The sequence below is a fragment of the Colletotrichum scovillei genome (genome assembly GCF_011075155.1).
Source record: "Colletotrichum scovillei strain TJNH1 chromosome Unknown Contig00006, whole genome shotgun sequence".
In the NCBI taxonomy this organism is placed as follows: Eukaryota; Fungi; Ascomycota; class Sordariomycetes; order Glomerellales; family Glomerellaceae; genus Colletotrichum; species Colletotrichum scovillei.
Window position 1 is genome coordinate 5,169,344 of NW_023336264.1, and position 24,659 is coordinate 5,194,002.

At 41.4% G+C, this 24,659-nt stretch overlaps 4 protein-coding genes and 1 further gene across 4 annotated transcripts; 3 read left to right on the forward strand and 2 right to left on the reverse strand.

Annotated features, from left to right (window-relative positions):
* Window positions 1–1,931: 1,931 nt before the first annotated feature.
* HER10_EVM0002366 (uncharacterized protein) lies at window positions 1,932–2,978 on the forward strand (the record flags this gene model as incomplete). The annotated part of the gene is made up of 2 exons (XM_035472081.1): window positions 1,932–2,666; window positions 2,723–2,978. Exons 1-2 carry the CDS (start codon window positions 2,299–2,301, stop codon window positions 2,976–2,978), a joined length of 624 nt encoding a protein of 207 aa, XP_035332273.1. The 5' UTR covers window positions 1,932–2,298.
* Window positions 2,979–4,362: 1,384 nt separating this feature from the next.
* HER10_EVM0003376 lies at window positions 4,363–6,275 on the reverse strand.
* A 3,920-nt stretch (window positions 6,276–10,195) lies between these two features.
* HER10_EVM0005878 (uncharacterized protein) lies at window positions 10,196–11,293 on the forward strand (the record flags this gene model as incomplete). Its single annotated transcript, XM_035475481.1, has 1 exon — window positions 10,196–11,293. The coding sequence occupies one exon, from the start codon at window positions 10,196–10,198 to the stop codon at window positions 11,291–11,293; it is 1,098 nt and encodes a 365-aa protein (XP_035332692.1).
* An 8,017-nt stretch (window positions 11,294–19,310) lies between these two features.
* Window positions 19,311–21,537, reverse strand: HER10_EVM0000472 (prolyl oligopeptidase). The gene is made up of 3 exons (XM_035470252.1): window positions 21,326–21,537; window positions 20,525–21,267; window positions 19,311–20,469 (listed from the first exon to the last, which is right to left on the reverse strand). Exons 1-3 carry the CDS (start codon window positions 21,425–21,427, stop codon window positions 19,383–19,385), a joined length of 1,932 nt encoding a protein of 643 aa, XP_035332042.1. The 5' UTR covers window positions 21,428–21,537; the 3' UTR covers window positions 19,311–19,382.
* Window positions 21,538–23,679: 2,142 nt separating this feature from the next.
* Window positions 23,680–24,546, forward strand: HER10_EVM0001850 (uncharacterized protein; the record flags this gene model as incomplete). The annotated part of the gene is made up of 3 exons (XM_035471585.1): window positions 23,680–24,042; window positions 24,105–24,294; window positions 24,353–24,546. The coding sequence occupies 3 exons, from the start codon at window positions 23,680–23,682 to the stop codon at window positions 24,544–24,546; spliced, it is 747 nt and encodes a 248-aa protein (XP_035332212.1).
* Between the last annotated feature and the right edge of the window lie 113 nt (window positions 24,547–24,659).

Sequence of the window (24,659 nt, forward strand, 5' to 3'; positions counted from 1 at the left end):
AGGCGCGCTAGTGATACTTCTCACTTGAAAGCAGGGCTCCACGGGATTCAAACCCCTTTATTAGGAGGAGCCCTAGGCGTAGCCCTCCTCGGAGGTTAAAGCTTCGGGCTCTTCTGCAGAAGTACTTGTGCTCTTGCCCAGGAAGATATGCAGCGAGCCAGAGGTAGTAGACTAGGAAGCATGAATGAGAACTCATACTTACTAGCAGTAATCTCGGTTTCTCACAGATGTGAGTTCTGTCTCTTCAGCAGCCAATTGATGGCTGTCATCAGCAACCAAATCTTAACAACGATATCCCTACCACCACCCAAGGATGACGTTGTTTATTGTGGGCACAGCGAAACCGAGCAAGTGTCTGCTCAGCTGATGTACCCTCGAAAACGACCTAACCGACCGGAACTAAGTGCATTCCAGCTGAGACCGCAGCGATGAAGACTGATTATCCTGTACGATTGTTCTGCATTTGTCGTCGTGGGTCAGACTCTGTTGTCGAGATTATGGCCCGAGCCATGAAAACTCACATCTAACGACTGTCCAAGAGAAGAGCTTAATAAGGCTGATCAACGACACTACCACATGCGGCTAGTATCTTGGATTCCTCAAGTCATAGCCTGAGATGTAGACAAGTGCACAGATCCTAGAACCGTAGCGAGCCGACCCAGCCACTATATTTCTTGTCGATCTTGCATGTTTGAGATGTTGTCCAGGGCGCCGGCTGTTGGCCAGCTAGCTGGTGAGGATCTAACCCAGGAAGCAGAATGGACTACCTCTCCTTGTATGGCCTCAATAGAGCAATATTTTGAACCACATTGACAATTGTACGTATCTCAATGCAATAGCTGAGTTCGTGAAAACCAATAGCCTCGAGTCTCTCCGGTCTCTTCCCGGGCGAGGTGGCTGTTTCCTGTCGATAACGTTGCCGATCTTCCAATTCGTGCATACGACGAAGGCCGAGCGCGCATGAGCTTCCGAATAATCGTAATTGCGTGGCTTGATGTGTTTGTTGGATGTAAACATCCAATGCAGATAGTTCGCAGCTGCTTGTTCTTTGACTACTTCCCTAACATCTGCGTGGAGCTCGGAGAGGAATCTGTACTTGAGTCACCGAAAATCAGTACAAAATACATGTAGTCAGTCGAGTTTCAAGAACTTGTTTTAGCACAACGTTTGCGATGGAACATAGTGGGTGTCGAGTTTAGTTGAAGGGCAAGAAACATGCGATTTCATGCCACAGAAATAACGTGCTCCCAGCGATGTCAGACAAGTCTCACTTCATTGGCGCTGCTTCATCGCCAAGACCATTGCTGATCCAACAACACCGCCGGTGTCATCCTTACAAATGCCGAGCGAAAATAGGGTTGAATCGAACTTGGGAGGGAGAAGAAGAAAAAAGCACAAAAAGCATCTTACTTAGCTTTAGACGATATTCCGTCGGATGTGAGGCTTTCCGGAAGATGCCCAGCAATTGATTCCTGAAAGCGCGCCCAAAACGGGCTGTGTTCTGGCGCGGGTGGGATGGAAAAGATCGTCAAAACTGCCAGCGGAGTATTGATTTTCAAATGTCCGTAGTAGCAAGCCGCGGAAGCCAAGTGTTTCCCACGTCAGATTCTCTGTTGGGCGGCATTGGCAAACGATCCGGCGCGTCGCGGTGAGCATATTTGGGGGAGAGGGCCAAGCAACCGCCAAGGAGCTTGCCTCGAAATATTGACGCTACCGGACGAACCTAAACAAGACATAAACTCTCCCACTTGGTTGACTTGTGGACGGCAAGTCGCGCTTCCGCTGCCGAGTCCCAAGTGATCGGCGGCGTCATAACCGTGCTTCTGGTATTCGATGTTCCCCGGATTAGGAAAGTGTGCCAAGGAGCCCCCAACTCTTCGACGATTTGCTGCGCCGCGGCGACTACGAGAGAACGGGAGGCAAACACCGCAATCTCAATTCCCTTGGCCCATTCATCACGACAGCCCAGACCGCGGTAATGGCGCCGGCGTACAGCGCTTGATCGTTCCTCCGGTTCTTGGCTGAGCGAACACATCACCAGGCCGTAGCAATGATGCAAGTGAGTGTAGAGGCGCTGTGGAATTGAGGGGAAATGACCGTACTTGCCGAAGATGCACCTGAGATGTAGCTCATACCTGGATATCGAGGTTTACTACATATACAGAGATGAGAACTCCCTCATTGTCACCAAGTTCCGATCTGTATCACATCATTTCATCTTCATCCACCTCTTCCAGTATCTATCAACCCTAACTGTACATTCATCCCCAGTCAATCACTATCTCCCATACCATCACAATGAAGTTCGCTATCATCCCCCTGGCTTTGGCTACTGCTGCCTCCGCCGCTCCCATTGTCGAGGAGATCAAGCACGCTGTCGGCTGGACCAAGAAGGGAGGCAAGGGCAGCTGGGGCTCTTCCGGCCCCTTTCACTTCACCTCGACTTACGACGTGATCGCTACACCTGACCAGGTCGTCGATAACAACAACACCTTCACTGGTGGACTGGCCGGAGCCATCGGCTACTTCAACTATGGCATCAACTCCAAGGAGAATGTCATCTGCTACAACATCACCCTGGTCAACTTCCAGGGCGAGTACCAGTCCCCTGCCCGCACGGCAACCCACATCCACCAGGCAGAGAAGGGCAAGGCTGGCCCCCCTCGGTAAGCTCATGTAAAAATAGCTTGATTGAATCAGAATACTAACCCAACCTCACCAGCATCGCCTTCCCTAACCCGGTCGCCGTCGAGGGATACCAAAACGTCCGCCGCAGCGTCGGCTGCTTGACCGGCCCCTTCGTCACCGGCGTCAACGCTACCGGTGTCGACACCGGCTCAGGCTTCAAGGTCAGCCAGATTGAGGAGAACCCCGAGGGATTCTTCACCGATGTTCACTCAAGCCTTGCCGTACCTGGTGCTGTCCGCGGCCAGCTCGGCGACGACTACAAGAAGGACTGCCCCGAGGACAAGAACTAGAAGACTTCCCTGAGAAGCAGGGGCTGAAAGGTGTTGATACCATGTCGGCTTTACTATACATCGTGCCGGCGATGGCGGTGTTATAATTGGTGTAAAAGGGTGCTAATCCCACAATACCATCTATTCCGTAATTTTAATACCACATTACTTGTCTACATAAGTTTTCGCAGATCGAGATTTCTCTACAGGGCCTGGGTCTATGTCACAGTATTACCTGGGTAAAGACGACTAGGCGATGAGGTGAACGATAGATTGCACGGTTGGTGGATAGTTGTCCATGCTAGATTTGGAGAGTTTCCAGACTCGCTGTGAAATTGAGGCTTTACACGAATATTCCTTCAGGCCCTGTCTCTCGCTGGGTAAGTATGTGGCATGGGCCCTCATTTGGTGGAAGACTAATTACTGCTATGTGAGGTGACTCGACACAATAGCCAACACAAACCCCCACATGACTGCGAAATCCGGACTCCTTTTATTAAACCTGATAACAGTTTGTTAAGGTCTATCTGTTCTGTATTCAGTGGACCAAAGTTCATGTCGACCGCTAAAGTAGACAAGGTAACATTTCCCTATCATATCTCGTGCCCCTCGATTCTTCAATTTGTCTTGTCACTGCGCCAAATATCCCTCGTCGACACCTGAGCAAGCAAAGTTTATTGTGAAGCGCCTATATCTTATTCCGGCCACTTACCTTGCGCTATTTCGAATTAGCCACGGCAGGTATCAAAATGCTTGACACGTGCCCCGGTGCTGTGAGACTGGAATGAATAACAATTTTACATGCCAACTTTGAGAAGTGAAGAGTCTCTTGGAATCTAGGCCCCGGAGACTATGCTAGCCAAGGACTGATGCGTGTCTCACCTTAATCCAGGAGACAAGCAAGTGGCTAAGGGGCCACCACGTCCATGGGATCGGTGTGACAGGTTCACCAACGATTGAGTGTGATGGCCTCTGTGACCTCAGTGAAATGTTCACAGCCAAGTACTTTGTATCACACATCGGTACATGTTCATCAACATTAGTATCTCGCTTCAAATCGGTAGCTAATCAACAGGTTCTTTGGGCCCTTATAGGACTAAACGGGATATCACTAAAACTGCAAGTCGAATTCTGTCAATCAATCACGCACGAGAAGTACCGTCAAGATTCATGCTCTCATAATGCGCTTCATATCGTTCAAAGTCTTTGATCACAAGCTCAAGCTAGTTCGTGAAGATGGAAACCCGCGGTGTTAAGTTGGAAAAGTTCAATTCGCTTGATTTGTTGCCTGTTTTACAACCTTCCAGAAAGTGATACGCAATCTCTCATCTCTTTTCCATCATAACCATCGCCCATCGCTCAAATGATGTTACAAACTTGTTACACGTTCCTTATCGTTGACAGCTCAGAGTCCCAACAGACCTCCACCACCCTTGCCGCCACCACCACCAAGAAGGCCGCCGCCGCCGCCATCCTTTCCGTCACCACCTCCACCAAGCACACCTCCGAGGAGGCCGCCGCTGTTCTCCTGGCCGCCTCCTCCGAGACCACCGAGGACACCGCCGAGAAGGCCGCCAACGCTGTGTCAACGTTAGTAAGGCGAGATTGGTCGTGATTGAACAAATATAGTTGCTTACCCATCGCCAACGCCGCCAACAACCTCACCTACACCGCCGAGGACATCACCCTTGCCAAGTCTACCGACGCCCTTGCCTAGACCTCCGGTGATACCAGTGACCGCGTCGCCGGCTCCCTTGCCGACTCCGCCGACGATGCCACCAACCGGTCCGCCGACTGTGGCACCAACACCTCCGAGCGTACCGCCGACAGTGTCACCCTGGAAACATGTTAATATCAAGGTATCCCACGTAGCCATTCGAGTACTGGATGATGACGCACCAATCCCTTGCCAACGCCTCCAACGGTATCGCCAACTCCACCAGTGACACCGCCGACGGTGCCCATCAAATCTCCACGGCCGAGAGCGCCAGTGGTGTCGCCCAGCGTCTTGTTCAGGCCACCAGTAGCGGCACCCAAAGTGTTGCCAACGCCGCTGGTGGCTCCGCCAACAGTCTTACCAAGGCCGTCAGTGGCGCCCTGAACACCTTTGCCGAGGGGACCTCCAACGGTGCCACCGACCTGCTTGCCGAGGCCGCTGGTGACGCCGCCAACGGTTCTACCCAGGCCGTCAACGGTACCGCCAGCCGCCTTGCCGACGCCATCGACAACGCCACCAGCAGTCCGTCCGACTCCGCCAACGGTCCGGCCGGCGGTACCAACGACTCCACCGGCAGTCTTGCCAACGCCTCCAACGGTCTTACCGACGGTATCCGTGACCTGGCCCACAGGACCTCCGGCCTGGGCCTTCTTCGCTGCGCGACGAGCCTCAATCTCATTCGTGGGAGTGAGGGCGCTAGGGTGGTACTGCTTCTCCTTCTTCGGCGTAGCAGCCTTGGCCTTCCGGGCCTCGTGCTCTGCGGTAGGCACAAGAGCGCCAGGGGCGTAGACCTTCTCCTTCTTCGCAACCTTGGCTGGACTGGTGGTAGCAGCAGGGACGTTCCTGACAGCAGGTGCGGGGATAGGGGCGGCCTGCTTCTTGACGGGTGCGGCCTTGGGTACTGTGACGGGAGCTCTGGGTACAGCCTGTGGTGCCGCGCCGACTGCGGGCTTCTTCTTGGGCAGGTTGTCTTCGTGAGTCCGTGCTGCAGCTGCTTCCTTTCTGGCAGCCTCCTTTGCGGCCGCAGCCTTGCGGGCTTGGATTCTCTTCACGATGTCTGAGCCAGTCGTCTCTGTGTACTGGGTAGTCTTCTTCTCCTCATCTTCTTGACAAGATCTGCGCCACTGCTGCCGCTGGCAGCCTTATTGGCAGTGTGTGATGCTGACTTGGCCGTCTTGGAAGCATGGTCGGCTGTTCTGTGTGCGGAGGATGTGGCTGGTTTCGATGCAGAGGATGCAGTCTTGGAAGCGGATGCTGCAGGCTTGGATGCCGATGATGTGGGCTTGTGTGTGGAGGAAGAGACCTTCTTTGTTACCGGCGTGGTGGTAGCGTGATCTTTGGTCGATACATTGTCCTTAGCGGCGGCTGTGGCTGAGGAGACCTTCTTTGGCGTCACTTGCGATTTCCGTTCGTCGACCTTAGCGGCCGTTGCCTTTTTGGCGGAGGAGACCTTGTGGGGAGTTGCGGCTGGTGGGACGACTCGTGTTAGTGACGGATGCAACCTCACAACTCTTCGAGTTGACACTCTGCCTGGGTAAGGTGATTTTCAGAGCTGACTAACCTTCCACAGAAGCACTGTGGTTCTTTACTGATGATGGCATAATGGAAAAATATGTGGTACTGTAGGAAAACTCTGTGTTTCTGGTTCACGATAATCTGAAAAGTCTGGTTTTCACAGAGTAGTGTTGCCTCGAGTTGGCTTGTTAAAGACTGTTCTTTCTGGTGTGGCTGATGCTCTATATACATTGCGAAGCTCTGTGGCATCTTTGGGGCATGACGTAGATGGAAAAGGATGAGGAGGGTGGTGTGAGCTGACGTGCGTCCACCGTCTGTGACGTCGAGTCTGGGGTTGTCCCGGGGGTTTGATAGGCCTAGATTGACCATCCATTATGCGAGACACCAATCGACCCCAGAAACACCCGCCACACTTCTGAGCACCACATGCACCGCCGACGCACGATGAGGGAGGGATAGCGAGGGAAACAGAGCCAAACATGCAGCTTTTCTTTCTCGACATTTCTTCCCGAGTCCCCCCAAATTGCCCTCCCCCAGTCACCGCTCGCAGTGGACAGCTGAGATGATGCTCGGTTATGACATACCCTTGGTTGGATTCCCTGCTTTCTGGACGCGGTTGATCGCATCGACACGAGCTAGAGGATGCATGAACCCGACGAATCAGAGCCTTGAGACTGATAAACTCTCCCTCCCTTAGCCTGGACCGCGAAACATGGGCTTTTGTGAGGAGATCGAGGAGCACGGTCGTGCTGCCTTGTCTCGAGAGTGACGCCTACGGGCAGCCCGTCGGCGTGAGAGACGGGAAGTGAGGAGTTGCGTTGGTGCTTTGTTCTTTTCATCCGATTGATCCTACGCCCCTCCTACTGGTTGTGGCTTAGCTTACAGCACCTCTTACTAGGATGTCATCGCGGCTCGCATGTTCGATAAGTCAAACCCCCCACTTCCCGGCACCCCCCTGTTTCTGGCACCCACAAAAACGCGAAAATCCACCACAACGCAATGCCCACCCCCAACCTCCTTTTATCACAACATTTTCAATTCGAGTCCAAATGGGCTCATTTTTTGCACATACCTTCTTCTATATCTAATGCCTCAATATACCGAAGATCAGCTTCGTCAGGCTCTCGAGGACATCTCAAACGGCAAGAGTCAAAGAGAGCCTCATTGGAGTATGGATACCACGATCAACCTCCAACTACGTCTCCAAGGTGGTCAGACTAGGAAAGTGGCTTTGCTGACTGGCAGAGGCTGTCTCCTGACCAGGAGAGTAAGCTGGCACAATGGGTTCGCATTCAGGCTTCGCTGGGCCTCGCAACGCACCAACAGGTGAAGGAATTCGCAGAGCGAGTTCTGGCTGCTGCTGGGGATACCAAACCATTAGGAAAAGGCTGGATCTATGCCTTCGTGAGAAGGAACCCTATCATTAAGGTTCAGAGAAGTCGTTCCATCGATTCTAGACGCGTTAATGGGGCATCTACTGAGGTCATTAGGAACTGGTTTAAGTTCCTTGCTATCCCTGAGATCAAGGACATCAAACCAGCCAACAGATATAATATGGATGAGACTGGCATCCTCGAGGGTCAGGAGCTAATGGGTTAGTGCTGGGCATGGCTGAGACGACGTCTGTTCGCAAGAAACAACCTGGGTCGAGGGCATGGGTCTCTATCATTGAGTGTATCTCAGCCTTGGGTAGGGCACTTCGTCCTCTTATCATTTTCAAGGGAAGACGGTCCAACAACAGTGGTTTCCATTACATCTGGTTCCATACGATGGGTGGGAGTTTACAGCAACAGATAATGGCTGGACTACAGACTTAACTGCCATTGAATGGTTAGAGAGGTGTTTATCCCACAGACTATGCCCGAGGCTGAGGGCGAGGCTCGACTGTTGATTGTGGATGGGCATGGGAGTCATACGACGACAGACTTCATGTGGAATTGCTATATTAACAATATCCATTTACTGTTCTTACCACCACACTCCTCTCATGTCCTCCAGCCACTTGACCAGTCTGTCTTCAGCCCTGTTAAGTCAGCCTATCGGAAGGAGCTCGGTTACTTGTCTCAATGGAACGACTCTACCATTATAGGTAAAAGGAACTTCCTGGACTGTTACCAGAAGGCTCGACTTGCTGGTCTATCAGTCTCGAACATCAGAAGTGGTTGGAAGTGGACTGGTCTACACCCTGTAGCGATGGTTAAGCCCCTGATGAACCCTATGGTATTACCTGAGCCTTCTGCTAAGCCCACCACACCCAAACCAACCAGTCGGGGCAAAAAGCGATGCCATAATGGTCAACAAACTACCCTGTTGAGCCATGGGATTCTGCTTCCTCTGCAGTGGTCTGGTCGACACCCAGGAAGCTGGCAGAGCTCAGCGGTCAACTGCACTACACCCAACTCGACAATGATACCAGCACTCAACGGCTGCTGTTCAGGAAGGTGAAAAAGGCTACAGAGCAGGCCTGGCAACTGGCAGCTGCCCAGCAGCAGCTGGCTCACCTGAGGGCTCAAGTTACCAACGCTGCAGTTAGGAAGAGGAAGACTGTTCAGATCGATCCCAACACGAAGTTTGCGAACATCAGGGATATCCATCGGGCTCAAATCGAAGCGGGTGAAAAGGAGGTTATTACGGCTGAATCCAGCGACTCTGAATGCCCTAGTGAGGCTGGCAGTTGTATTGTAGTGGGTGTGGTTGAGGATCAATAGTTAATAGTAATGAGGAGGTTGGGTTGTGATCCCATCGTTTTTGTGGGTGCCAGAAACAGGGGGGTGCCAGGAAGTGGGGGGTTTGACTTATCCACAAGCGAGGTCTCGAGCGTTATCGTGTCGACATTGTGGATCGAGAATTGTGGTCTAAGACTTGTCAGTTGCGGAGTAAAGACTGCTTGATATCAGCGGACAGAAATTCTGCTTAGTCTCGGTGAAGTCGGAGGGGAGAGGAGAACGTTTGAGTTTTTTTCTTCTGCATGGAGCGAGAGCCATGTTTGCCTCCTTGGATCCATTGTTCTTAGGGTGGCGGATTCGGCTGTGGGAGCTAGTGGTCTTAGTCTATCCCACACGATCGCGATTCTGGCCATCTGGTGGCGACCGTTGGCAATGAGGGGTTTAGATGAGGTGAACGATTTCCTCTGAGAACAGGACGAACTCCTAATCGTAATGGGGGAATACATCAATCATCTCAATCACAGATTCGAATTGCTGGTACGCTGGTCTGATATGCAATTTTCAGCTGTTGCCAACTGCCTTATTAGACCTGGATGTACGAATATTTGCTTTGCGACTTTTGCGTTTCGCTTGCATCCCGCCACTGCTCTTCCTAATTGTTTAGGAAACGAATATTGTACCTCTGATATGAAACCAGAACCAGGCAGATCTTTCGGCATACACAGGGTTCCTTCATAGAATTTCTCCACATTCTTGGCATCCTACTGCGGCGTCTTGGGCAGCTTGTCACGAGAAGCACTGCCTTGCAGGCCTTCTTACTGGACGATCTTCATTGAAATACATTAAATCCTGTTTCGTCCACGTCCTGCAAGAAATTAATCGTAGTCCTCTTTACAAGGAACCCGAACTCATTTGAATGGCGAGCCGGGTACTGCTTCAAAGACCCTTTGACATTGACCAAAGAACCACGCGTACAAGGCCTTGTTCGTTCAACAAAACATAAACATCGCAAAGACCGCCTGAGGTATTGCTAATAAAGACAGAAGTCATGACGGTTGTTCTTCGCCATTGTCGTCTGTCTTGTGGTCTAGAACACAAAGAATTATGGTGATGACCTCTAGATAGAAAAGGAAGATGCCAGCTAGTGTACATTCTTTTGAACATATGAAACAGATCACTATCAAGCACTTTACATCTACACGAGACACTAAACAAACTCACAAATACACGACTTCAGTTCCAAGAAAACCCATCCACTGTCTTCCGACCAAGTTTCGACAGACTCTATCATGACAAACTCTCTCAATAAGCTGCAGAACACAGGCAAAGTCACACCCGCCATGTCCGCCCTGACCCTTAACATTCGCCCTACACCTGGAAAATACATTCAACCTCGGAAAGGACTTTTCTGCCTCGGTCAGCTCCCAGTTGACATCCGCTACCTCATCTATGAGTTCATCCTTATCGAACCAAAAAGAAGGGACATTGAACACAAATCTGACTGCTTCTGGCATTCCGATCGTCTTAGACTGCTAGAGCCCCCCGCTTTCCTGCTCAAAGACATCGTAATTTCAGAGGAGCCTCACCGGCTTATATGGGATCTAGATAGTTATTACTGGCCTGGGAGCACCATGTGCCGCTGCGATCAGCGCAAGGGACTCGGGCTGCTGTTGACCAACAGACAGGTGCACGCCGAAGCAGCGCCCCTCTTCTGGTCCCGGAACAACTTCAGTTTTCTCAGCGGTCACGAGGCCATCACGGCCTTGAAAAATCTCGTCCGGCCAAGATATCGAGACCTCATCTCTTCCATCACTGTGTTGAGTGCTGATCAGCGCGGTACACCTTGCAATGTCCGGTTCGCCAGTGATACGACACAGGGATGTGGCCCGGTGCCATGGGACTCGTTCTGGCAGACGATGATAAGGTGTCGAAACCTGAAGGCTATCGAGGTCCCCACTGTTGCTCTGGAAACCTGCCCCGATGGGTTCCATCAATTTGCGACCGAAAAACCCGCGCTGAATACAAACCTGGTCGACCTCATTCCATTTCGTAGGTGGGAGGATAATCTATTTTCATACCCCGCCGGCACGCATCTTGAAGAGTGTTATAACCACAAGCATGATATCATTTACGCCGAGACTTCGTCCAGATTGCCAACTGTTCAGGAGTTGAGAAGCTCTGGCGAGGAGCCTTGCATCGACATTTGGAAGACGCGCGCCAGAGAAAGCAAGAACCTCCTTCGTCGCACTCGTAAGGTCATCATAGAGACGTGCTTGCGCAATTTTGACGAGCAACATAACTACCAGTGGCGTCTCCGCCCCATAATTGACAGCAAGGAAACTAGATTTGTCCGTCTCGATTTGGGTGAAGGTGTATACTCCTCTATCAAGTTCTACGGCCTTCCCGCATCCCTCAAAGAAGCACGGCAACTTACTTAGAAGGAGCACCTTGAGGACAAAAAATTCAAAAAGTTAAAAGGTATGTACCTGTCACGTAACAGAGATAGTAACCGCAGACCACGAAGTACCCGTCACGTGCTATATCACATATATATCACTTACATACTATATATAGACCTTTTCCTTTTATCTACTTCTACTTTAATAAATTAAACTATTTTATTATACTCTATATACTTATTATTATATACTATAACTCGTAATAATTATAAGCTTAACTCTTAATTAAAACCCTATATTATAATAATATACTTATTAATATAATCCTTATAATCTTTTAATATAATTAATATTTTTATATTTACCTTTAGCTAGGCTAAATTAACTAGCTATAATAATTAAATTAAATAGTTCTAGGCCTTTTATTTAATAAATAAGGGTTTTAAAGTTTAAAAATATATTAATTTAAATATTCTAAACTTTAATATACTTTACTCCCTTATAATATTTATTTTACTTTCTAATTTTAAATTAATATTTTTAATTTATAATAAAAAAATAACGAGCTTACTAAGTATACTATAAGGTATTTAAAAATAATTAATAAGAATAAGAGACTTATTATTAATAATTTAGCCCTAATTCTTAATATAACCCCTTTAATTTCTTTAAGTATAAATAACTTATAAGATCTATTTAAAACTTTTTTATAATACTAATAATACTACCTATTTTATATAATTAAATATATCCTTATACTATATTTATAAAAATATACTTAAAAATATTTAAAAGAATAAGAGCTCTTTATTAAATATTATTAAATTATAGCCTCTAAATATAATAATATTAATATATATATTAAACTTCTTACTTAGTAATTAAGAAAGTTAGTTAATACTACTCTTTATAAATATATATTTTAAAAAGTAATTAAGGATAGTATTAAATTTAGTATATAATAAATTGTTAAATAATTAAAATAAGAACTAGTACCCTCTAAAGCTATAATTAAGAATACGGTTTACTAAGAATATAAATAAGTCCTTAGTAAAATAAGGATTAGTATTAACCCTTAACGCTAATATAAAGAGTAATAATTAGCTTATTTCCAGCTAAGATATATAATATCCTAGAAATTAATAAAAAATTACTATATAACTTTTTAAATATATAGTTAAATCTAGACTTAACCTTATATAAGGCTAACATACTTATAAAATTTTTATAAATTAATAGTTTTTAAAACATATACTAAGACCCTTAATAAGATTATATATATATTTAGTTTAATAATATAAGAGATATATACTAAACGCTTAAGCTAAAGAGGGGCTTATTTTATTTTACTAAATACTCTAACTTATTTAAGAACGTAAATAATAAAGGGGATATTAATTACCTCTATAATAATATATATTACTAATAACTTTTAGTATATTAAAAATTAAAATAGGTACTTATAAACTATAATACTAATAGTTCCTTAATATAAATAATAAATAGCTATATAGAAAAGTCCTTATTATAGTTAAATTAAATAAATAAAAATTATTTTATAATAAGCTTAAAAAAGTAGGTTAACTAAAAATAATAGAACCCTAAAAAGCTTTAATAATTAAAAGGATTCTCTAACTAACTTATAACGAGCTTATTAGTAAATTAGGATAATAATTATATTATCGCTATACTTATAAAAGGTTAAGAAATAAAAATAAATATAATTTTTAGTACCTATAAGTAGTATTTATTTATTATTTTAGAGTATAATAATAAATAATTATAAAATAATATATTTAATTAATAATAAAAGCCTATTTAAACCAGGTTATATATTATTAAGTAACGATAATTATATTAAATTTAGTATTATTATATTACTTATTATTATACGTAGTATTTATATTATAAAAGGCGTTTTAAATAGATTTAAAAGGAGGAACGGGGAACGTACGATTTAAAGCTTTAGAACGCTACTTATATTAAGAGATTTTATATTAATATAGTTTTAAAACTCTTTTTAATAAAAGTATATTTTAATATTATAATTTAGATTATATTTTATAATAGGGAATACTCTATAAAAGTATTATTAAGAAGTAGTTTATTTAAAAAATAACCTAATTTTTTTAAATATAAGCTTTTTAATCTTATTTTTTTATAAATTTTAAACGTGTTTTATAAAACCTAGTTAATATTATACTACTAGTTAGTTATAAGAAATTCTATTACTTATATTAACGTATTTATAAAAGATTTAATAGCGCTCTTATAGTATTTTAGGACTAGTTATTTTAAGCTTAATACTTTTATTAACTCCTTTATAAGACTTATAATATATATATTAAATTATTATTATAAATTAAGTATAAAGTATATATAATATTTAAAATTAAGTTAATAATTTCAAAGGACTACTTTAAAAAAGCTTTATAATTATAATATTATATATATTAAAATCTTTTTATTTTAAGCTATTTTTAAGTAGATAATAATATATATTTATAATTTTAAATAAATATAATAAATAGCTTAGAGTTCTTTTTAAAAATAAAATAAAAAATAAAGTATTATTTATACTATAAAGCCTTAAGATAATCCGTTAATAAAAAGAACTTTAATTTACTTTTTAAAAATAATAATAAAACCGCCCTCTTTATTATAAACGTTAAATACGTATATAAAACGTAGTATAATAAGCTAAAAATTAAAATAGAGCTTTTATTACTATATATAAAAAACTTATAAATAACGTAGAGAGAGTAAGTTAATTTATAATTATTAAAGCTCATAAGATATACTTTTTATAAACCTCTTTAAAAATTATAAAATAAAATAATATTAATAACAATTTTTATTTATAATATTATTTTATAAGAGGTTAATAATAGAAATTTGCTTATTATAATAAAAATTAATTAATAAAAAAATATTAATATTAGTAATAAATAAATAGGCTACTAAGTATAAAATTTAAAATTAGTTACGTATTTTAATAATTTTTATATATATAATTACTAAATATACCTTTTTATAAAAATTATAAAAGGGTATATATTAAAAAGAATATAAAGTACTTCTTTATAGGTATATAAAATACTTAGTTAGATATATATTAAAAACGTATAACTTATATAAAGTCTAGGTACTCATACTTAAGTAAGTATTTATTATAAAAATATTAAGTTTAATAAAGAAATTTTTATAATTTTATATACAAGAGTAAGCTATTATAAATAAATAAATAAATTTAATAATTTAAAAAATATAAGAACTTTTAAAGTTAATAATAAATTAGTTTAAGTACTTAGAAGTAAATTTAGATTTTAGAAATACTAATATTTAAAATAACTTTATAGTTAAAGATAGTATTATTATAAGTTTTTAACTATTTAGGATACTAAGTAACTAATAGACGTACTCTAGGGTATAGTTAATAATATTAACAAAGCTAATATAACCTTACTAGTATTACTAACCCTTAAAATAACTCTTTTATATAAGCTTAAGAATAGGGATAAAAAGGGATATAATAACTAGGTTATAAATAGTTTTATATAATTTATAGTTTTTTTATAGCGCTTATATATATTATAAAGGTTTTAAGCTCTTAATTTTTAATAGTTTTTAATAAGAAGTTAAAATACGTAGTAAACGAGGTATTAATTATAAAGATATAATTCTTAATACTAAAGTTAATATTAATAAGGAACCTTTATAATAAACTTCTATTACTATATAAGAATAGAGCTTATAAAAACTATTTTAATAAGTACTAAGTAAAGCTTAGTTAGGTCTTAGATACTTAAATTAAGCCTATAGATCTTTATAATACTTTAATAATAATATTTTTATGCTCTTATATTTAAATATAAAAACGGTAATTATTATAACTATTACTAAGATTATTTTTTTATTTTATACCTAATTAGTAAAAGTTATAAAAGAAAGTAATATAAGATATATAATATTTTACTAAGTAATAAAGGGGTAGTTTATAGGACTTATTTAGAGCGCCTTAGTATAAGTTAAAAACACGGCTTAATAAAGTTAATTTTTAAGCTTATTAAAGAAGTTTAGTAATATTAAATACTTTTATAGTAGCTATAAAAGCTACTTAGGAATATTATAAATATAAAAATAAAAAAGCTAAAGGATATTAATATATAAGAGGAGGTTAAATATAATCCTAAATAAAGGATCTTATTTTTATTAAAATAAGTATATATATATAAGCGACGTTAATAACGAGGTTTATAAAATAAAAGTATATATATATATAAGGGGATATATAATTACTCGATTTTTATAAAATATATACGCTTTAACGCTTATTATAAAGGCTTTCTAGCTTATAATAATAATAATTACCTAATTTAATTTTAAAGCTAATTAATATAACGTTATTAACGTATTCCTTAACGTACTTATTAAAAATAAAAACTAATAATTATTAAACTTTTAAAAAATATAAAGTTATTAGTAAAATAAGTAAATTTTAATACGCTCTATATAATTTACGAGACTTATTAATTTTATAGTTCTAAACTTTTATTTTTATACTTTATAATATAAATATAATTTATAATTACGACAAAATTTATATTTACTAAACTATAAATAGGAAAATAATATTAGTATTTTATATTAATAACTTTATAATCCTATATTATTAAGATAATTAGAAAGCAACTTAGGAGGTCGTTAATAATATAAAAGAATATATTAATTTTAAAAAATAGACTAATTAATTATTTCTTTAGAGTGCGGATTATATAAAATCGTACTATTTATAAAGTTTACTTAGTTTACGATATATATATTAAATAAGTTATTAAGCGCTTTAATTTAATAAATTTAATAAATTTAGTTACTTTTCTTTCAAATATAAGTTTAAATAAAACGAGGGGTAATAATAAAAATAAAAGCTTTTAAAAAAGGTTAGGAATATGCTTTATATAGAATATGCTTTATATAGCTATTATAATTAAACTAAATATTATTTTTATTTACTTATAATTATTATAGTTCTTAACTAACCTAAGTATAACCTATATTAAAATAATAAACTAATATATCTAATACCTCTATATAATAAAGTATTTTATACTCTCTTATAATAATATACTAAGTATATAATTATTATTTCTAATTAAAAATACTAGCTTTATAAATAATAAAGTAATATAACGATTATTATAAAAATATATAATATTCTTTTTAATAACTTAATTTAATAAAAATTAGTATGCTAAGTAATAGTTATAACGTTAATTACTAAGGCTAAGCTTTTTATTTTAAAAACTATAAAAAATAATAGTTCTAAAGCGCTTTTTATAAATATTTCTCTTAATTTAAAAAAGTATAATTAATTAATTATAATAATTAGTAAATAATTTAACTTATTATAAAAGAAAATAAAAAATAGCTATATAGCTTCGTTATATTAATATATAAAATATATAACTTAGATAAGAGTATACTAAAAATAGCTTTAAAGTTATTTATATATTAATAGAAGATATATTAGTAAATAGACTTATTAAGAACTTTTTTAGCTAAGTTTAAATATTTTTATATACTTCTTAACTTTTATAATATATAAGAACTTATTATAAATAACTAAAGTAATTAAAAATAATTAATTTAAACTATACTTAGAAAAACTTAATATTTAAAAATAAATAACTAACTAAATTAAGAGTGTGCCCATAAGTTTAAAATAAAATAAATAAAACTTTTCCTAGCTTAAAAACTTAAAACTCTTAAAATAAACTTACTCCATAAAGTATATATATATAAAAATACGACCTAGGCTTATACTTACTATTTAAATTCTTAATTTAAAAAAATAAAACTATTAGAATTATAGTATTAATAATAAAAAGGAGGAAATACGTATTAAGAACTACGCTTTATATATTTTAAAATTTTTAAAACTATAAGTAGCTAAAATAATAAGGGAGCTAGGTGGATTATTAAATTAATAACTTAGGAGTAGGAATAAGTAAAATAATAAAAATTAGTTATAAATAATTATAAATAATTATAATACTTAAAAATAATAATATAAGCATATTTATAAGAGGAATTATAAGGATTATTATAAAAATAAACTTATTTTATTAAAAACAAATATAATTTTTATATTTAACTTTATATTTTTTATCTAATTTATTATATATTAAATTTTAAAAAATTTTTTAATTAGTATTAAAAATATGTTTTTAAAAATAGTAAAAGGATAATATATTTATAAGAATAGAAACGCTATTTATAATAACCTTAATAAGGGCCTAGGCTATTAGCTATATAACGAGGAACGTTAATATAATTTTTAGCTAAATAGTTATTAAAATAATATATATACTAGCTATAGCTTTTTTAAAATAATAATTATTATTATTTTAATTATTAAAATAGAGGCTATTTTTAAGTAGTACGTACTAAATATCCTATTTTATAAGAACCTTATTTTTAAGCTTTTAAGGACTAAGTATATATTAAATAAGCCTTAAATAATAAAAAAATTAACTAAACTTATTATAGGTTTTATTTTAATTTTTAATATTTTTTATTTTTATTACTTTTTAGTAAGTAGAGCTCTTATATTTTTTAATATTTAAATAAATTAAATATAAATTTTAAAAATAATAATATATTACGTATTTTATTTAAAGAGTATTTGTTTTTTTTTTTTTTTAAACTCTAAAATAAAGAGGTTAAAAAGCTTATTATTAGAGCTTTTATTATTATTATTAATCTTATTATTATTTATAATAAGATTATTAATATAAGTTTTAAATTTATAAGGATTCTTAGTATTATTATTAATAATTATAGCGTTTTTTTAATTAGGGAGAGGGAGCTTAGTAGCCGGGGCTTTGGGTATAAAAAAAAAGGGTATAAAAGGGGGGTATAAGGAGGAGATTATTACGAGGGGCTCGTTATTAATATTATTTATTTAAATTTTTAATTAACTATATATTATATATATAGAATATATTATAAAAAATATATAAAACTTATTATTATTATTAAATATATTAAATATTTATATTTTATATTTAAAATAAAATTAGTAAATAATTTAATAGCACTAGTATGCATAATAAATAGGGGTACTTATAGTAATTACAAGAGGTTAAAAGAGAAAAGAAAATAATAACTAAGTAGTATTATAAGAATTTAAATATATACGAGGAGGGTAAGTAGCCTTACTTTTATTAATTTATATACTAAAAGTAGTAAACTATATACTATTTTTAGTTAGGATTTTATTTATTTTAAATAAAAGCTATTTATAATAAACGCTTTATAAAATATATATCTTTTATATTTATTTTTTTATTTATATTTAATTAAATCGGGCTTTTATAAGGGTATTTAGAGGTTTTATTTTAGGTATAATAGCTCCCTTATAGTAGTAATTAGGGGGTATATTACGTAATAAGGATAGTAACTGTAGATTACGAAGTACCTGTTACGTATTATATTACGTATATATTATTTATATATTATATATAGACTTTTTCCTTTTGTTTACTTCTACTTTGATAGGTTAAGCTACTTTACTATACTCCGTATGCCTATTGCTGTGTGCCATAACTCGTGACAGTACCCTAGTTACTACGAATCGAAGATGTGGCACCGATAGTTCAAGGAAGTCGTAGAGGAGGAAGGGTTGACTGAGGAGGAGGGTGCCGAGCTGAGGCTGACTGGGTATTATTACACTGTGTCGGACGACGCTGAGATGGCTAATATCGAGCCGCCTCACACTCAGCCGAAGATCGACCTTTCTCACCTACATAGTATAACCGAACCCCGAAGGGCGAACAGGGGTATTCTCTGGTTTAAGAGAACAACCGCAAGATTTAACGCTGAGAAAAGGCGCAAGGAGAAGAAACGGGATCTTGAGATGATCTGCAGAGAGACACTCGACGACGACGATGACGACTGGTATTAGTCCTCGGGTCTTTTGCCGGCTTTATGCATGCGAGAAGAGTTTTGTTTACTTCCAGTAAGTTTAAGAATTAATAGACTTGTGCTGTGTCCGGTTTTATACTCATTTCAAGTGAATGGAATGTGGCATCGAAGCTTGATAATGAGTGCCTTCTCCCAATATTCATCAGAGCAGGTATGATCTCCACCAAGCCTCCTCTTCTTCTAACCAAAGGCGAGGGCTTCCAGGCATACCAAACATGTGGCCCTCGCCCTGAACCTCCCTGATTCTCACATCCCCTCCCTTATCCTTGACAGCTTTGTAGATGAGCCGAGCTTGCTCGATCGGCACCACGGTATCCGCAACGCCGTGAAGGAGGAACAGCGGGGCCCCGATCTTGTCGGCGTGGTAGAGGGGGCTTCGCTCACGATATCTTTCCTCCTTTTGCTCGTCCGTCATACCCGGATCCAGAACAAGCGCCCCCATGTACTCGGACTCTAGCTTATGCGTGGACTCGTCCAGCTTCTTGACGTCACTGACACCACAGACGCAGAATCCGGCGTCAAATGTTGTGGGATGGCGGACCAGGGCCTGGAGGACGTTATAACCTCCGGCACTGGCACCGACGATACCCACCTTGCCGACTCTGCCTGCTTCAACCAAGTGCTTGGCCACTTCAGCTGCGTCGTCGGCGTCGACGATGCCCCATTTTCCAAAGAGTGCCTCACGATACTCCCTGCCATGACCCGTCGAGCCTGTGTAGTTCAACGCGAGATAGGCATAGCCACGTGCGGTAAAATACTGAGTCCGCAGCTTGAGACCAGAGCCGGTGTAGCCTGTTGGCCCGCCATGCGAGGAAATGACTAAGGGAGGTCTCGCACCGTCCGGGCCGAGGAACTTGGGGTTCTTTGGCATCCACAGGGTGCTGTAGATTGTGCGAGATGGTTTTTCCTTCGACTCGAACTTCACAAGCTCCGGCTGTGAAAATAGTGCAGCGTCCAGCTTTTCGTCCGTGGTCCCTCGAAGAATCGTCGTGTCCCCACTGATGACATCGATCTTGTACAAAGCAGATGGAGAGCCGGCTTCGTCCGCAACAAGGAGCAAAGATCCGTCGTCTAGGCGAGCCATCGCGTCGTTGACAATGCCGCAAATGCCAGACGACCCGATGGGTTTCCAATCATTATTCTCAAGGTCGATAAGGATCAGCTGGGCCTCGCCAAAAGTTATCGCTGCCGCAGCTACGTAACGTTCCGAAAGTGGTGCGTACGTTTGACTGTAGCGGTGTCAGTTATATCTCACCCAACTTGGAAACTTTCGCGTTTACCAACCTTCCCTGATACCATCGGATCTCTCCGATCTCAGCATCATCCAGTCCGCTCAACTTGATTTGTGTAGGCTTTTCAGCGCCAGGAGCTAGACGGAACAGTCTCCGGAATCCATCAACCTCAATACCAAGGAACAAGCTCCCGTCCGGGCCCCATCGAGGCTCAGCAGCGCCCTCCCGATTATTGCCAGCAACTAAGGCCGCGTTCTCGACTGTCGCTTCCGACGTCCAGTCCGCAACGAAGATCTTGGCCGATGCGAATGGGAGATTGGGTTGATCCCACTCCATCCAGGTCAGCCTCTTCCCGTCAGCACTGAACTGAGGGGTGTAGTAGAAGTCAGCGCCCTTAACAACGCGCTTGACTTCGCCGGTATCTGCATGAATAGCGACGACGTGATTCTGAATCTCGTGAGGCGTGTTGATGGTGTGATCCTCTTGGTTCGCCAAGACCCAGGGGCTCGTGGGGTTGGCGCTGAAGTTGGAGTATCGCAGCTTTGAGTCGCCGGTCAAATCCGAGACTTTGCCAGTGTCAACGTCGAGGGTCTTGACGGTGTTGTCACGGTTGGAGAAGACGATGCGACCGTCCGCCGCGACGTCGTAAGTAGAGCCACCGTATTCGTAGACTGTGTTGCCAGCGCTGTAGGGTGCTGGTAGGAGATCCTTGAGGCCACCATCCTTGGTAATCTCCACGAAAACCTTGCGTCCATCATCCTTCGACTCAATGAAGTACGCTCGTCCCGATTGACGCTTTACATCAATCAGTAAATGCACTTCAATTGGTCGTCATGCCTCCTAGATCACTTACATGGACTCGAGGCGATGATACAGACCAGCTCTTGGAGGTCACAGTATCGACAGTGATTGGGCTCTCCCAGTCGCCGTACCGGGCCACCCGTTTAGTAACCATGACGCCGATAATACGCAAGAAAGTAATTGGGCGATCTTGGATGGTGGAAAAGATACTCGAACGTCGTCGTGGAAGAACGCGGCCACACGTGAGTCACCAGTGGTTTGAGGGGTTGAAGATGATGCTTACGTGAAGTGAGAGTTGCACGACCGAGATAGGCAGGAGACATGTGCCGGGTTTGCCGGTAGGGAACTTCGGTGCAGCCCCGCTTTTAAGCCGATGTTGGCCGTGCTGTCCATCCGACCGTGGGGGAAGCTTGCCGTGGGCATCGGCGGTGCTGCCCGGGATGCTCTTGAGCGGCTTAGCCAACCCAAAGCATTTGATTGAGAAGGTGTCGCTGCCTCAACATAAATTAGAAACTCTGTATTGCGCTTCATCATTAGTGACACTGTGTTCTGAGAGGCAGCTGTTGCAACAAAATCATACTGCCTGGGTACTCTTTCTAAAAATCGCAAGATCTAAGCTCGCCAAGCGGCCAAAGTCTTGACTTGAGCCTCATCGTTGAGGGTGTGTACTAACACAAACATCCTTATCAGGTAGAGATCATGGCTAAATCTGTTCACCCGTCTTCAGGCTAAAAATACAGCCTCAAGTCGGATTTCAAGGTCAATCGTTGGAGCCATTGCTTAATCGCAGATGACCACCGGCGTCAAGCTTGGACGAAAGCCAATCCGGCCAGCATCTTGGCCGCACAAGTGACCGTAGCTCTTCACTCGCCGGGATATTGCCAGAATCGAAGAACGAGTCAAAATGGGCTGATTGCCAAGGCGAACTAAATGCCGTTCATGAGAGACATGCTCCTGACTCATCCTCCAACATTTTCTAGATTAAAAAATAAAAAGATTAAAAAAAATCGTCTCAATTACCCGACTTATTCCTTCTTCAGTGACTTGTGTGATCGGTCCTCAAAGCAAACCCGACCGTTCATCTTCTCGCCTAGAGCACAAAAGCTTTTACCAAGATTACCAAGCGCACAAAAGAGAAGGAATTCTCGATCCAAGAGTTGATCAGAACCAAAGGGGGGGGGGGGGGTTCCGGTTGTGCAAACCTGAACCAGCTCCATGACGCCATCCAACGCCCGCGTTTCAGTCTGGTGCAAGTTGAGCCGGCGCGGCAACTCGCGCAAGCATCGCAGCACCGCAGGCGCTACGGTGAACGGAGCAACTGGTCGCATGAGCGCTATCCGCCGGCCTGGGTAGAGTTGCTGTTGGCCTGTTCTGGTGCTGTACACCCCTGGCAGTTGGGGGCCAGGACAGGGGGTCCGTTGGTCTCTCAGCGTGCTGATTCGACCAAAGGATCGCTCACGTTTGAGAGTCTAAGTTTAGCCTACAACAGCTGTCATCTGAGACTTGGTGAAGGGGGTTCGGACTCTACCCCTTCAAAGTCAGCCGAAATTCAGGATCGTTAGGGGACAGTTGAGAAAGGGTGGTAGGAAAGCAAGGGTTTGTTGGGGCAGCTGTCGACTAACAACGGCGAAATTCTGGCGCTCTCTGAGGGAATCAGACGAATTTCAGAAGATCGCAACCTTAGTCTTTAGTCCAGCAACTCCATTCAACCACGATCTAAATAACCCACGGCCGGCCTCTGATGGAACTGCTCTTAAACACCCAGACTTCAGCATCAACTCATAGTGCATTATCACTTCGTCGTTGGTTCCAGTGTTCGATGCTTCTCCCCGCATGAGATACCGCCCGAAAACGACAAGTAGAGACGAGTTGCCACACCGCCAAGCAGCGCCAATGCCGGAGCTCAACGACAAACTGGCATGACCAGCCGCTCGCCGTTGCGCAGCACGCGCAGCACGCAAGGTGACAAACCCCCCAAATTACCGCATTCGTCCATCATGAGGCTCTCGAGATGCACCTTGGCGCACCTTGGCGGCGCGGATGGTGGGGGGAGGACTCGTCTACTTGCGCATCCTTGCGGTCTTGTGTGGGTTTCATGATGCCGTCCTTCTTGGCGAGTCGGCGGCCCTCACAGCCAAACCCCGTGCATGTCTGTCGTAGACGAGAGAATCTTATCAGCGAAATCAGTCCGTCTGGGCATATAACCTCTTTGAGTACCTAGGCGCCGCCCACCGGCGTTCATCGTGATGGTTGCGCTCTTTTCTGTTCCCATTCCAGTATACTTCACTTCATCAACTCTTCTTCTCCGCGGCAAGCCCGCTGTTACGAGTCAACCGCGTTGATCTCTTTCACAATCTATCCTTTCACTCTCATATTAATATACTTTTTTTTTTTTTCGTTCTCAAAATGAGGCTCTCAACACTTGCCACCATCTCATGCCAACTCCTCCTGGCAGCGTCACTGCCAATCTCGACTACTGAAATATCTCCCCGAAACAACGGTATCACACAAGCCTCCACGGATTCGAGTCTCGCAGACCGAAGCATCGCACAAAGCGCCGCGACAACTGCCTCAAAAGCTACCGAAAAAGAAGCTGCCGCAGGCGAGGCAGGCGCAGCAGAAGGAGGTGCAGCCGGAGGAGCAGAAGGCGGCGCTGCCGGCGGCGAGGAGGCAAAGGATCCCAATGAAAAGGAGATTGAAGGGCAATTCATCGTCCCCGTGCGGTTAGGCGGCGCGAATGTCAAGCAAGATGTCCTCTTTCCTCCTGCAGTAAGTCTTACTCTTATCAAAGGCGATGACATACGCATGTATCTGAAGCTCATCACTCGCAGAAAAATGGACGCTTCGAGGTCGAGTTCCAAAACGCAGTCGGCCGAACCCTCACCGTGACGGAAAACAGGTCTCCTGCGCCGCCTCCCACGGGGTTCACCGCCATCGAGGCGGTATCGTATAAAGTCAGCCTTGCGGAAGGTGCACAGGGCGTGACTCTCTCAAAGATTGACTACATTCTCAACCCAGGAAGTGAGTCAGACTTTTGAGTCCTGCTCAACTGGCAGTGATGGGCTAACATGAGATGTAGATACCCTCGACATCAGCAAGGGACAAGTAGGCCGCCTCTTCCCGGAACTCAACGCCTTCATCATCGACCCGGCTCTCGGTGAACTCGAATTCGAAGCCGAGGAGAACGAGTTGACCTTGAAGGTTGCCAACATGAATGGAGAGTTCGCCTTCTTCCTCCCGCAGGCTGATGCTGCTGCCGGTGCGGCTGCATAGGGATAGGGCCTGGCTCCTGACGTGGAAAACTCATCCGCGAGGGTATAATTTGCGATAAGGTCGTATGCGTGCTGGTGCCGCGGAGTAGCGGCTATGTTGTGATGGAAAGAAGC

Coding starts and splice junctions, on each gene's coding strand:
- HER10_EVM0000472 (XM_035470252.1), bottom strand. CDS start 21,427: ATGGTTACTAAACGGGTGGCCCGGTACGGCGACTGGGAGAGCCCAATC. Junction 21,268..21,325: donor TATCATCGCCTCGAGTCCAT/GTAAGTGATCTA, acceptor ATTGATGTAAAG/CGTCAATCGGGACGAGCGTA. Junction 20,470..20,524: donor ATCCGATGGTATCAGGGAAG/GTTGGTAAACGC, acceptor ACACCGCTACAG/TCAAACGTACGCACCACTTT.